Raw genomic sequence first — 15179 nt, 5'->3', positions numbered from 1 at the left:
TCGTTACTCAAGCCGACATTCTCGCTTCCGCTTCGTCCAACCCTGCTCGCGCGGGTACTTCTTTCTAAGGCGGAACGCTCCCCTACCGATTCATTTTTACATCCCACAGCTTCGGCAAATCGCTTAGCCCCGTTCATCTTCGGCGCAAGAGCGCTCGATCAGTGAGCTATTACGCACTCTTTGAAGGGTGGCTGCTTCTAGGCAAACCTCCTGGTTGTCTCTGCACTCCTACCTCCTTTATCACTGAGCGATCATTTAGGGGCCTTAGCTGGTGATCTGGGCTGTTTCCCTCTTGACGATGAAGCTTATCCCCCATCGTCTCACTGGCCGACCTTGACCCGTCGGGGTCATATCTAGTATTCAGAGTTTGCCTCGATTTGGTACCGCTCTCGCGGCCCGCGTCGAAACAGTGCTTTACCCCTAGATGTCCAGTCAACTGCTGCGCCTCAACGCATTTCGGGGAGAACCAGCTAGCTCTGGGTTCGATTGGCATTTCACCGCTAACCACAACTCATCCGCTGATTTTTCAACATCAGTCGGTTCGGACCTCCACTTAGTTTCACCTAAACTTCATCCTGGTCATGGATAGATCACCCAGGTTCGGGTCCATAAGCAGTGACAATAGCCCTATGAAGACTCGCTTTCGCTACGGCTCCGGTGGTTTCCCTTAACCAAGCCACTGCCTATGAGTCAATGAGCAGGACCATTTTCTTCTTCTTTTTTGTCGACATATATGGGGATACAGAAGATTAGAATCTCGAGTCCTATGTCTTTTTTCCATATTACTTACATATTTTTTCCACAAATTCTGATTTTCCAAAATTCCTATCGGGATCTGTAAGTTTCAAGTCTAAGGAAAGGGTTAAAGTTAAAAAACAAAAAAGACTCTTTTTTGTTTTGTTTCCTTGATTCATTTCTTGATTCATTTATTTTTAAATAAAGTTGGCAATAACCAGGTGGTATCGAAACATATCTAGGCGGTATCAAATATATGACAGGGTTACCTGATATTGTAATAATCGTTGATCAGCAAAAAGAATATACGGCTCTTCAAGAATGTATCACTTTAGGAATTCCAACGATTTGTTTAATCGATACAAATTGTGACCCAGATCTTGCAGATATGTCAATTCCGGCTAATGATGATGCTATAGCTTCCATCCGATTAATTCTTAACAAATTAGTTTTTGCAATTTGTGAGGGTCGTTCTAGCTCTATACGAAATTATTGATTAATAATAAGATAAATCCATTTTTAGATTTGGTTGGGCGGTCATAGATTTTTGGAATTGGGTATTATAGCATTACAAAATTGTGTAAAAAGAAATATTTTGTGATTAGTAGGTATTCAAAATAGAAAATCAAAGTAAAATAAGGAAATGGTTGAATCAAAATAATTCCCTTTCAAGTTATATTTTTTTATTTTAGAGGACAGGGCAATATGAATGTTCTATTATGTTACATCAACACATTAAACAGATTCTATGATATATCGGCTGTGGAAGTAGGTCAACATTTCTATTGGCAAAAAGGGGATTTTCAAGTGCATGCTCAAGTACTTATTACCTCTTGGGTTGTAATTGCTATCTTATTAATTTCAACCATTCTAGTTGTTAGAAATCCGCAAACTATTCCCACGTCTGGTCAGAATTTCTTTGAATATGTCCTTGAATTCATTCGAGACGTGAGCAAAACTCAGATTGGAGAAGAATATGGTCCATGGGTTCCGTTTATTGGAACTCTGTTTCTATTTATTTTTGTTTCGAATTGGTCAGGGGCCCTTTTGCCTTGGAAAATTATAAAGTTACCTCATGGAGAGTTAGCTGCACCCACAAATGATATAAATACTAATGTTGCATTAGCTTTACTTACGTCAGTAGCCTATTTCTATGCGGGTATTTCAAAAAAAGGATTGACCTATTTTGGTAAATACATCCAACCAACGCCAATCCTTTTACCGATTAACATCTTAGAAGATTTCACAAAACCCTTATCACTTAGTTTTCGACTTTTCGGAAATATATTAGCGGATGAATTAGTAGTTGTTGTTCTTGTTTCGTTAGTACCTTTAGTAGTTCCTATCCCTGTTATGTTCCTTGGATTATTTACAAGCGGTATTCAAGCTCTTATTTTCGCTACTTTAGCTGCGGCGTATATAGGTGAATCCATGGAAGGGCATCATTGACTAGTTATGAAAATAGGATTTTCGACCGCGACAAAGTATGTATGGCTCGCGATAATCTACTTAAGGAACAGAAAGATAAAAATCCAAAGAAATTTGGAAAAGTTTTCATAACAATCAAAAAGTATAAATAAAATTAAAATAATTACCAGGGAATTAAACAAAAAATAGAGATTCAATTCAAAAAAGGGTGAGGGGGTCGAACTAGGCGTATATATAATCTAATCGTTATAAGACAGCTGGGGGATTTCCAAGAATGATTCTCGAATACGATTGAATCGAAGATACAACGAATTGGTTTACGGTATGGAACAAACACATGTATATGTCATAGTAGATATTCATTAGTCATAGTAGAGACTCAAAATCTCGTGCTAAACAGCGTGGAGGTTCGAGTCCTCTTCAAGGCATAATATTGAGATCTATTATTGAATTGGAATAAGTTCGCCAGCAGATCACGAAGTTTTGGTGATCTTATCTATCTATATCTTTATATATCTTTTTTCTTTTTCTGCTGCAGAATAAAGCAATTCAAAAAAAATAGAATAAGATGCCCAACTCCATAAAACATAAGTTCGATCTTTCAATTTTTGAATATTATTAATATTAATTACCATTCACGCTTTGTTTGTGTTGTGACTCGACACAAATTGATAAATTTCTTAATTAATCATCATTAGTGATGAATACTAATTGTAGCGTCAAATGAATGTTAAGGAAATATAGGTCAACACTAATTGTGAATTCCATGTTAACAAAAATTGATTCAACCAGGTTTTAAGGTTTTAACCAGGTTCTGAAGCTATTTAAAAAGAGTTTGTAACCAGGCTTTGTAGCTCTTTCAAAAAGAACCAGGTCTTGAAGCTCCTTCAAAAAGAGTTCAACCAAACTTCTGAAGTGAAGTTCATCAGAGTGTTGACTTTGACAACCAGTGTTCTCAATAAGTTCAAGAAAGTTCTAAAGACAAGCCAGATTCTGATAGAAGATCATTCTGATTCTGCAAAAAGTTTAATCAAGAAAGTGTTCTTTCATTCTGATTTTATCTTTTTGGGATTGTACATATCAGGGGGAGCTTTGTGCTTCTGTATGATGTATATTTCTGTGATTATCCTATACAAAACTGTTCATCAAAATACATGGTTTTGTCATCATCTAAAATGGATAAATTTTTAGAATAAGATTTGGTTATGCATTTATACCTTTGAGTTTTTATGATAACAATCTAGTATTTGTATGAGAACAATTTTGATACTCTAATGGTTTGCTATTGTGTAATTTTAATAGCCAATTCTGATTCTGAGTTTATGACGTGCAACGTCATCAATTTCTGAATATTTGTTCCGAATTTCACTTTATGTTGATTCACTCATGAGAAACTCTAAAAGATGCTATGTTGTTATTGCAATTTTCTTTCTACTTCTGTGTTGATTCACTCTTAAGAAGTTTTGGAAAGACACTATGTTGTTATGCAATGTTCTCTCCACTTCTATTTTTCGACTTTTCGACGTGACTTTGATCATCAAGCTACGGAAGAACGGCAAGCTTCCAAAGTTTTATTATTTAGCTGAAGACTCTGAAAATCTCAAATCAAACGCTGACACGGTCAATGATCAGCAATTCAATGAAAAGGAGACAAGGATTGCATGACTGCTAAAACAAAACAACATTAATTCACAAGTTCAAAATTGACCTCAACATTTATAGAAATAAAATATTTAAAAAATGATAGTAAATGAGATGTGATTGTGTAAATGAGATCCGCGTGTTTCTAATCTCCTCATCTTTGAGAAGAAAAAACAAAAATTCAAGAATGTTTTTATTTTTCACTTTTCAATCACATCCTTATGTATAGAGCCTGTTTGATTCCTTTCTTAAAATCTATAAGGAGTAAATATCAATTTATAATTATTAACCATCTAAAATAAGTATAGAACCTGTTTGATTCCTTTCTTAAAACCTGTTTTTTTAAAAGTCAAATTGGAAAGCCTATTTAATTAATTTGTTCATAAAACTATTTTGCCAAAACAAATAACTATATATAGAAATCTCGATAATACTTGTTTGTTAAAAGAAAAATCGACTGTGTTGGTATGGTATACTTATCATCCAACAGATAAGTCTGTGCATACAAATTTATTCATTTCTTCATGTCTAAATACTACAGCAATTTACCAGCTCCTTCGAATTATTTTGCACAAAAAAATTAGAGAACAGATAAACTAACATATGTAATGACAACTCTGCACTTAGGACTTGATTCATGAATCTTTGAATCGATTGAAAATTTATTATCTGATAATGATTTTCAATACAGAGACAGAAACTTTATCTTCAAAGATTCAAGCCACAGTTGCAACCAACAATCTATATGATGTTAGACATTGCTAATTGGTCACACAAATCTGTCACATGTATGTTTCGTGCATGGTTGATAGGTCACATCTTTGAAAATATGGGAGCTTTAATCCCAGCTTTAATTTGGCCATCTGCTTTACTAGATTGCTGCGCTGAAAGCCTCGCTTTGAGCTTATAGAGGACATTATGAACTTCATCAAAATGTGGCTTCGTTGCATTTTTTGTGCTCTCAATCCACTGTTGAACTTTCTTGTACGGGCCAATAATACGATCATGATCCTTCTCGTCTAAAAGCTGCATTAAAAAAATATGCAATTATCACCATATTATCAGATTATATTCTGCATGTCACAATTCTAGCTAAACAGAATTTATCCACATCGACATTAACTGGAGGAAATATTTCCAGAGGCAAATAGATGTGCCAGACTTCCCTTCCGTGTTTCTCTATTATTCAACCATACAATGCAAATTGAACAAGAAAGACCTTTACAATGTATTTTCTTTGAATTCATAGAAAAATCTCAATAAAAAAATTCCTTAATGAATCATGGCATGAAGGTATATATGAACTCCCCAGTCCCCAGTTTACCTGTAATTGCATAATTTCACAGACAAGGCTGAGATCTGCTATGGAAGGTCGGAAGCTGCCAAGCAAGAACGGTCCGTCACCCTTAAGCCAAATATTCTCTATTGTGGACAGAGATGATACCAAAACTTTCTCGGCTTCAGCAGCTGCTTGTGCGTTTAGTGGTAGACCCAATAATGGAGCTAATACAGTATTTAGAACATATCCAGCTAGAGCAAAAACAAGTAGACTGGGTCATGAAAAGAGAAGAAGCAGAAGAAAATTTGCAGATTAAGGAAACAGTGTCTTCACTTATTCTCAAAGAAAAATATTAATCAGAAATTTATGCAAAGAATGTAATTCAAATGTACATGCAAAGAAGAATGCAATTTAACCTAAAAATACATGGCATTGCCAGATTTAAACAAATCAATGCAAATAACATAGTCATCAATGCGCTCAAAGAATGACTCAATCAACTATATGCTGTCAGTGTCATCTGCAATGTTAACATAAAAGCCCCAATATATAAAGATATCCAGACCCAACAAACAAGCAAAATTAGAAATTGATCCCTAATCTCTTCTTACATTTAAATTACTGAAAGGAGACCACTATAAAAGGGTTATTTTTGTGCTATAACACACCTGTTCCGCGGCGTAAATTCAGGTGATGCCAATCTAACACTGAGTGGATTTTAGCTTTCCTTGAAGCATCCGCCGGGTACCTAATGGAATGAGTAGAACAAAAAAATTCAAAAGTAGGAGAACAGAAGTGTATGTCTGCCCTTTTAGTAACTATTGAGTGAAAGTGAATCTTATTGTAGGATGCCCATATAAATTAATACAGAAAATTCCACTAACCAAGAACATGCAAAAGTAGAAAGAAATGCAGAAAATTTCCCCGTGAATGTCATTGTGGAAAAGCGACAAGAGACAAAGGCAGATTTTTGCAAATTTTTCTGTATCAACAGACACTTTGATGGCCATGGTGCGAGTATTGTGTTCGAATCGAGGGTGACACCTTGCTAGAACAACTACCAGAGAGAAATGAGCTTCACTCAACTTGGACAACTGCGAGATCCGGACAGGTCCTTGGTGAAGGGTAGATTTTCCTCTGGTTTGATCGAACCGGTGCTGTTAATGCATACTGTTGTCATGATATACTGTTTCATGCCTTGCTCTGTCACTCTACTTCAAGTTATGGGACACTTGTCTTATCTTATCCTTCAGTGTCACCTTGAGGACAAGGTGGATCTTTTGGGGAAGTATTGTTAGACCTTACGAATTACTAGGAACCAAAAATATGAACATGGCTGTTCTATTCTATCAAGCAGATACCCTCCCTAGCATCTATTCATTCACATGTCTTGAATTCATGAAAGATAGCGAAAGAGGGAAACTACTAACCAATGGTTTGCAACTCCAGGAAATGCAGAAGCAATATAGATAAGAATTGCGTGACTGCAAAGAAGAAAATAAATAACCCATAAGCTAATACAAAAGTAATTAATTGTAGCACAACCTAATTAGAATAGCAAATTACAGTAATAGATCGAAGAATGAAAGCTAACAATTGAAGTACCTCTCGAATAGCTTGAACCTTCCATCAACAATAGCAGGAACTTTCTTGAGAGGGTTAATCGCTGAAAGAAAATCAAATCAATTGAACGGTTTCCATTTGAAGAAGAAAAAAAAACAAGATATTGAAAATGCGTTGGTTAGATATGAATTTGATAACCTTGAAATTCGGGAGATAGATGCTCACGTTTGGAAAGTTCGATATGGATCTCCTCAATTTCTATTCCATTGACTCTATCGATTTCAAGTTTTTCAGTATCAAATTCAATTACAGTGTGTTACGTAGAACAAATTGATTGAAATTATTAGGAAAAGAGAAGGGGAGTGAAAATACTTGCAAAAGATGAGAATCGCGCGAGATGGCTGGGACATGCGGTCTGCATACACTTTCAGCTTCATTTTTGTTTCTTCGCTCCACACTTCACAGCTATACTCGTCTATTATGTCTTTTTATTCTCAGTAGAAGAAAAAAATGGCTTTATGTAATTATTTATTGATTTAAATGGTTTATTGATCCTTTAAATTATGTTCTTTCTGAATTTAGTTCATAAATATTTTTTTTATCTGAAGTCTTTATATTTTGCAAATTCTTCCGTGACAAATTATCAATAGGTAATTGCTCTCGGTCTCAAATTTTAGCTTGTGGTTGTAACAGAGCAATGAGGATGTTCATCTCAAATTCAATTGAAAACCCTTACCGATGATTCTTGAAATGTTTAAATTCGGGTATAATGTCAAGTTACAAGTTATTCATATGGGATGATGAATTAGAAAGCAACACATCAAATTAATCAAAAATTCAATCGGTTGCAATTGCACAGAGGTAATGCGTGAATTAGGTTGCATCGTTAAACACCTTGAAGCAAAGAAAAAAGAGAAGATGAAATTGAAGTTGAAAAACAAAGGTCAGTTTATTTAAGCTTTTGTTGATTGTGTATCATGGTGTTTGTTCTTTGTTTACCATAAATGATAGTGAGAATGATGTTCATGGTGTCTGTATTTTTTTAGTCCCTAGAAGAAGGATAATTGTCTAATGTCGTCCCTATAATGTTTAGTATTGAATGGATAAGAACCTTTGAAATTAATGAAGTTTGTCACTCTATGTTTGTGGCATTTTGGTTTTCATCCATGTTTCATAATGATTTGTTTGTATGTCATCCTTGTATGTTTGTGATTTATTTGCATAATACTATAGTACATTTAGGCATATAGATAATATAATAATGGTTCATGTCTTAGAATAACATAAAGTCAATAGGCATACAAATTTGTCTCAAAATACAACAAATACACATCATAACAAAGTATCAAACTATAACGAAATACACCATGTCATAACCATAACAAAATACACCATGACAAAACCATAACAAAATGCTTAATTTCTACACATCCATGAGTTGTGATAGACCATTTCCTTCTCTTTTGAATTTTTTGCATTTAAGGGACCCGTGTCCTATCACTTCTCCTTAACTCCAATTTCCTTGAAATTTTTGGTTTTATTGACTTCTTCTTCTTCTGCAAAAAAAAACAGAATATTAGAGATGCAACAGGTAAAACACATTAATATGTTCAAGTCATTATCAAATGGTTTAATAAACTCAATTAGTTTTAGAACTCTAGGAGTAGTAGAACCAGGTGTAGCTGGTACTTCATCAATTGTTAGAACAAGTGCAGACAATATATAGTCTGGTGCATAAAGTGTTATACCATAGTCAGCCCGTAAAGATGTAACATGTGCATTATGAGCTGATGTAACAGGTATACTCTAAGTTGATGTAACAGGTACACTCTAAGGTGATGTAACTCTTTCAGCAAGGTTTAGTTGAGTCTGAGTTGCCTTAAATGTTGTTGTAAGATTTGCAGCAAGCATTTCGAACTCAGGGTCAATTTCAGTTGGAGGTTCATTTATCACTGGTTGTTCCTGGGTTGCAGCTCCAGCCTCAGTAGGTTGAGTTTGTGCTTGACTTTGTTCTTGGGTTGTATTACCATATGGTTGGGGTTGTATTACTTGTTGTAGTGTTCTTTGGCTTTCTGTGGACATAAAATTTACAACATTAGTAAAATATCAATGTCATTAATAACATATTCAAAGTATGGACATGTTCAATACCTTCCTTTTTTGAGCTTCAGGGTCAACCACTTGACTTATACAAATTCTTGTATTATGCCAAGTATACCACATCTTGTGAAATAATAACTTGTTTGTGTCCTTCCCTTATTAAGGTCTTCATCAGGTTCCTTCCTCCTCAATTTATTTTTCCTCCAGGTCCTCTTTTATATGATAGAGGTAATATCTTTTCCATGTCAGCCTCTGGCCACGTGTCTTGTCCATTAATAGGGCTTACATTATAACTATAGCATGTTACATAAGTCTCCTTGGAATAATACTCATCCACATAATCTTCGGGAAATTGGTTCCTAAAACCTAATGCAGCTATTACATGCCTACAAGGGATGTCTACTAATTCCTAAAAGTTGCAAGTGCATTATTTAAGTATCCACAATAAAACTATTCATGGTATGGATATGTTCAACTTGCCATAATGTTTCACCATACCAGTTTGAAATCCACTTCCCTGCATGTTCTACTTCCTTATCTAACTTAAGTCTATGTCTAGGCATTATCCTATTTTTCCATCTATCAACCTTTTCTCTTAGTCTAGTGTTCCTATTCATAAGGTAGTTTCTTATCCATTCACACATATTTAATATTATAGTGTTATTAAATGTCTCATATTCATTATTCATAAGTACATCACATTTGGGACCAAAGTAAAAGCATGCTTACATCATGCTTTGGTAGGTATGTTTGACATCCATTCCCAAGCTTTCACATTAATCTTCTTCAATTCTTTCATCTTAACATCCCAGACTTTGATATATGTGGCCTTTGAAGTTGTCATCATCAAGTCTCTAATCTGAGTCCATCCACCAAACTTCTTTCTGAAATTGGCATATAAATGCCTAAGACAAAGTATATGCTATACCCTCTCAAACATTTCTTCAAACACAGAGACCAAACCCTGCAAACCAGTTTCAAATAAACAAAACAAACATATATCAATGACAAAGAACCTAATAGAAATCGTGGACGAAATCCAAAAAATTCAAAACACATTTAGGGATGAAATCCAAAATTTCAAAACATGGTTAGGGATGAGATCTAAAAGGTTTAATGAAGTGAAATGCATGTGAAAGTACCTTTTGTTGATTAGAAATGAAAACCCATCTTTTTTCTGGACCAATATCCTCCAAAAGCAAGGTAAGAAACCACCTTCTAGACTCCTTTGTCTCAGCTTCACATACACCAAAAGCTAATGGATAGTATTAGTCATTTGGATCTCTACCAACAATAATAAGAAGAGTCCCTCCATACTTAGTATTAAGATGACATCCATCAACTCCAATGAATGGCCTGGAAGATATTGTGAATCCCTTATTAAGCCCATCAAAGCAAAAGTAAAAACAGTCAAACCTTGGTTGTATTGTTGCTCTAACCCTTGCCACATTAATTGTAACACCCTTCTAAAATACCCCAAATATTAAATTAAAACAACAAATATATATATCAGAGTAATTATGCACCAAGGGTGTCACACAACTACTTCACACCATAATAACTGTCATGCTCTTTATTTAATCAAAATAACATTTTCTTGCATAATTCGCAGCGGATAGAAATCAACTAATCATTCAAAACATATAACATATTACAGGTAAAAAGGTTCAACAACCAACAATAAAACAATTAAAACATCCCGTCCCGATGTTACATCTATCAGAGCATAACCCACTTAGGAGACTACACTAGACTCCAAGCATTAGCTTCCACTCAACTCATTTGTTCGTTACCTGAAAAATAGTTGTAAGGGTGAGTTCCTCAATCGATATAATAAGCATTATAAATCATCATGTAATGCTAAGTAAATTCACACATTTCATCACCCTAATCGTAACATACATCCAGTAACGACACATCAACTCAAACATCATACTTAATATCAACACAATTCCACTCCTCAATTAAATTAAATATCCATACAACAAGCCAACACAATGCAACTCTAATGAGACTCGACTCGTCATGCATGTGGTACCATTCGGAGTAAAACTCCCAACTTAAAATCATTGCCAGTTTATTGGGCATCAAGGCATAAGCCTTCAACTTTCAACTTAAAATTTGCCAATCCAGGCCAACGTGGTGTGAGCAAAGCTCCGACTTAATGCATATGAATGTACATGGCATACACGACTTTTAACTGTCGACAACATAATAATAATAGCAATACAACAATGTTTTCAACAACATCAACTTATAATCAACTTTGGCTCATCAAGCCTACAACTCAGTATTTTTAACAACTTTCCGTACACGGAACAACTTAACAACTCAGTCATACTTGCATCGACACTTTATAACACAAACCCAACAAATTACTCATCACAATTAACTATAGTAGGCCAATCACCAATTAGGTTCACAACATTAAAATATCAATTTTTTCTAATTTCCAACAGTGTTAACCGGTTAACGCCCTGGGTTAACCGGTTAACGCAGGACAAAACACACTTTCTGGCAAAACGCAACAGTGTTAACCGGTTAACGCAGGAAAAACAGCACCTTTTCACAAAATATAACAGTGTTAACCGGTTAACGCCCTGGGTTAACCGGTTAACGCAGACAAAACAGCAGTTCCTGCGCTAACACAAGGCAGAATGCAGAGTTCTCCGCATTTTCCGCCGTTGGAGGACTTCCGGACCTCCGATTCAATTTCCGTAAAAAGCTATACGTTCGGGGGAACACGACCCACACAATTACGGACTCAATTACAGCTTTAATACAACTTATTCATCACAATATTTCAGCATTCAACATCCCAATTAGGGTCACTTCAACGGTTTATCACTACCCATGACATGTTAACCCATAATACCCATTAAACGACGATAAACCCCCCTTACCTGAACAATCCGGCAATCTTCGAGCTTCAAGCTTTTCCGTTCTTCAACCTTTGCTCTCTAGCTCTTCCTCTTTGCCCTTTCTCCACTTTCCACTTTTCAGCCGCTTCTCTGTTTCACGTGAAACTCTTTACCAAAAAATGAAAACCCTTTTCTCTTATTCCAACTTATATATTTTCCACTAATTATTATTCCAAATAATAATAATAATAATAATCCAATAATTCAATTTATTTAATTAAATTAATAAATATATTATTAACTTAATTTAAATAATTCTCTTATTTTATTCGGGGTGTTACATTAATTATATAAGTGTTCCCAGAATTGACTCTCCTTAACTCTGCAGATCATCTCCATAAAAGATTGTATTGTTTTACAACATCACCTTCAATCAAAGTTTTTGTAATTTGTTTGGCCTTCCATTCCCTGCTCATATTTATGCCAATAAAAAATTACTCCTAATCTCAGAAACAATATCCTGAATATTAACACCATTAGAAGATGTCATTCTAGTCGCATAGTTTTAGCTACCCACTTGGAATTGGTTGAACTATTATTCAATACCTTGCCAAACGTGTGACTTCCAACCCATCTCTTCATCTTATATGTATGCTTATTCCCTTACTAGTGCCAAAACCCCACATTTGCATCTGATGAAGTTGCGTTAGTTAGTCATGCAACAAAGCTTCTTGTCGTCTTTATTCGCCGCCTCCCTTCCACAATGTCACCGTTTGTTTTTTCTCCCAATAGACAAAACCCTAATTTACAGGCACTAAAAGTAAAAGACTATTTCTAAACATAGTGAAATTTTCGGTGGAACATTTTAATGGCCATGTGTGTAATTTATTAAACAAAAGAACATATAAATTCATTTCCACGTCAGCAACGTTAGACATCTCAACATTTTTTTAACACACTTCTAACACCAGGGACTAACTCAATCAAGAAAGTGAGATATAAGGACACTGACCAATAAAAAAATATTTAGGGACCAAATTCAAAAATACGCTAACTTACAAGGACTAAAGAACTATTTAAGCCTTGTTTATTTAAGGCTTAAATGCAGTTTTGCTCCCCCCTTCTTTAAATTTTCTAACATTTTAGTCCCACTTAAAAAAAACAGGTTTTAGATCCCTTGTTTTGAATATTCTTGGGGTTTTTTTGTCTCCTCCCAGAATTTGATATGTGGCAGGTTCATTTACGACGTGGCAAATGATATGTTGACCAAATTTGAAAAAATTGATGCCATGTCATTTAAAAATATTTTAAACACACTTTAAATTAAATAATTTGGAAAAAAAATCAACCACCACATAATTAACTTCACTACCACTCATCACCGCAGAAAGGGGATTCACACATAAGCTGGAGAAAAAATTCTCACGCACATAACCACTTTTCTCACACACATAACCTTCATCACTCTCCAATCTTCAGTCAACCATTCTACCACCACATGATGAACTTCACCACCACTCTCCACCACAACATATCCACCATCATCAACCTTTCTTCCAGTTCTAACTCCTCATAACCAGCCTTAACACCACTATTTAACCAACCTTACCACCAACAACCAACCATATCATCATCACTCAAATCACCTCTACAGCCACCATAATCTAATAACATAAACAGCCACCAAGACAAATAAACCAAAAAAGAGAAAAAGAACACAAATATAGAGAAAGAGATTTAAAGCAGAAATAAAATAGAGGGAGAATAAAAGAATTAGACTCGCAAACGTATCCCTCTCAAACCACCATCCACCGGCAAAAATCGACGAGACTACCACCGCCGTGCAGAGTTAAAACATAGTAACCCCTCCACCCAAATCCGGCCACCATGCTCGTTGCATAAACCTCAGCCTTTCCCTCATTTCCATTCGGTAACCATGCTCGATTTTGTTTTTCCCCTTTGGTTCCTTTTCTGAGATTGAAAGATTTCATGAGATTTTTATTGTTTGCGTTTTGAAATATTTCCTTTAAGATTTATTTCGTGATGAAGGAAGAAGAAGAACATACCTTCTATGAAAATAAGAGAGATAGGAAAACTGATTGTGAAAAGGAAAAGGTTTTATGGTTTTTTCATTTGAGTCAGTAAACAGAAGACAGTGCTAGGGTTCTTTAGAAGGGGATGAATTGGTTTTACAACTAAACTTAATTAAATTTTTATTAATGTTTAATTTAAACTATTTTCTAAATTGTTTAATTTAAAATGTTTTTAAATGACGTGGCGTCAATTTTTTTAAATTTTGGTCAACATATCCTTTGCCACGTCATAAATGAACCTGCCACATATAAAATTTTGGGAGGAGACCAAAAAAGCCCAAGAATATTCAAAATAAGGGACCTAAAACCTGGTTTTTTTAAAAGGGACTAAAAAGTTAGAAAATTTAAAGAAGGGAGAACAAAACTGCATTTAAGCCTTTATTTAATAAATGTTGGTTCTAAATTTCTTTAATGTCATTCCTTTAAATACATTGTTTTGTCTGTTAAATTTTGCAAATTTCGTTAATTTGTGTATGTCTGATACTGGTACTAGGTGTAACACCCCAAAATTTACCCTTCATTTTTACTGGAAGCATGGGATTATGTTTTACATTTCATTGGCATCATACTAGGTCATACTCATTGCATACTGCATTAGTGACATGGAAATCAGGTTTTGATTGATCACTCCTTAACAGAAGGAGTCCACACAAAGCAAGATTGAGAATTGGACTTCATTCTTTAAGTATAAAAGTCTCAAGGGTCTCAGGGGGCTCCAGGTATCTCATTATGGTCCTCGGTTCATCAGTGAAAGATTCAGAGCTATCAGAGTGTTCATCTGGATTTAATCAGGAAATTAGGGTTTCATGGCTACCTGCAACAGGAAATGTTTGGTTGGAAGTAGAGGGGCTCATACATGTCATGATTAGAGAGGCATCTTAGCCTAGGAAGATTCACAATTATCTAAGAAAGATCCATTGGCAATCAGTGCAATCAGTTCCTGATCATTTTGCCCTAAAATTAGGGTTTGGTATAAAATCAGTTTATTTCTGATTCTTTGGGTGAAACTATTTTCCATGGCCCTCCATATGTCCACAAGGTTCTACATACAAAAAAATTAGCTCTTTATTTGAGCTAGAAGTGCTTCAATTGATCAATAGAATCGGAAATCAGACAGTTTGGGAAAAGTCAACTGTGGGGCCAGAAAAGTCAACTCGTGACATTTTGAGAGTGGAATCTCAAAATCCATGCCTAGGGGTTCCTACATGTGAAATTTGATCAAGGTTGGATCATGGATTCACGATTTAATCAGGAATTGGAAAAGTTACTTAATTTGGAAATGGTTGACTTTCCATTTAGGGCAAATTTTCATGATCGTTGCACTCACTTTAAGCCCATTTTGCATCAAGATAAAAGCTCCATTTGAAAATTTCTCCAACATAAAGTTGTTCCTCTTGTTCCAATCTTTCTATATATATAAAGTTTGCTCCATTTGGATTAGAATTGAGAAAGTTATGCTTGGTCAAAGTGAGACATTTT

General features: G+C 35.1%; 2 protein-coding genes across 3 annotated transcripts; one reads left to right on the top strand and one right to left on the bottom strand.

Annotated features, from left to right (window-relative positions):
- The first annotated feature begins 967 nt into the window (after positions 1-967).
- On the top strand, positions 968-2432 carry LOC127105584 (ATP synthase subunit a, chloroplastic). Its single transcript, XM_051042778.1, has one exon. It carries the CDS (start codon positions 1441-1443, stop codon positions 2182-2184), a length of 744 nt encoding a protein of 247 aa, XP_050898735.1. The 5' UTR covers positions 968-1440; the 3' UTR covers positions 2185-2432.
- Positions 2433-4434: 2002 nt separating this feature from the next.
- On the bottom strand, positions 4435-7192 carry LOC127105583 (glutathione S-transferase T1). Of its 2 annotated transcripts, none has more exons than XM_051042776.1 (7): positions 7019-7192; positions 6845-6918; positions 6689-6749; positions 6514-6567; positions 5752-5831; positions 5129-5334; positions 4435-4830 (listed from the first exon to the last, which is right to left on the bottom strand). In XM_051042776.1, exons 1-7 carry the CDS (start codon positions 7081-7083, stop codon positions 4618-4620), a joined length of 753 nt encoding a protein of 250 aa, XP_050898733.1. In that variant the 5' UTR covers positions 7084-7192; the 3' UTR covers positions 4435-4617. The 2 variants fall into 2 exon arrangements, with proteins under 2 accessions (XP_050898733.1, XP_050898734.1); XM_051042777.1 differs by having other exon boundaries at positions 6872-6918; positions 7019-7183.
- Between the last annotated feature and the right edge of the window lie 7987 nt (positions 7193-15179).

Source organism: Lathyrus oleraceus, chromosome 7 (genome assembly GCF_024323335.1).
Source record: "Lathyrus oleraceus cultivar Zhongwan6 chromosome 7, CAAS_Psat_ZW6_1.0, whole genome shotgun sequence".
NCBI lineage: Eukaryota > Viridiplantae > Streptophyta > Magnoliopsida > Fabales > Fabaceae > Lathyrus > Lathyrus oleraceus.
Note: the sequence above shows the minus strand (reverse complement) of the source record. Positions and strands in the feature narration are given on the sequence as shown.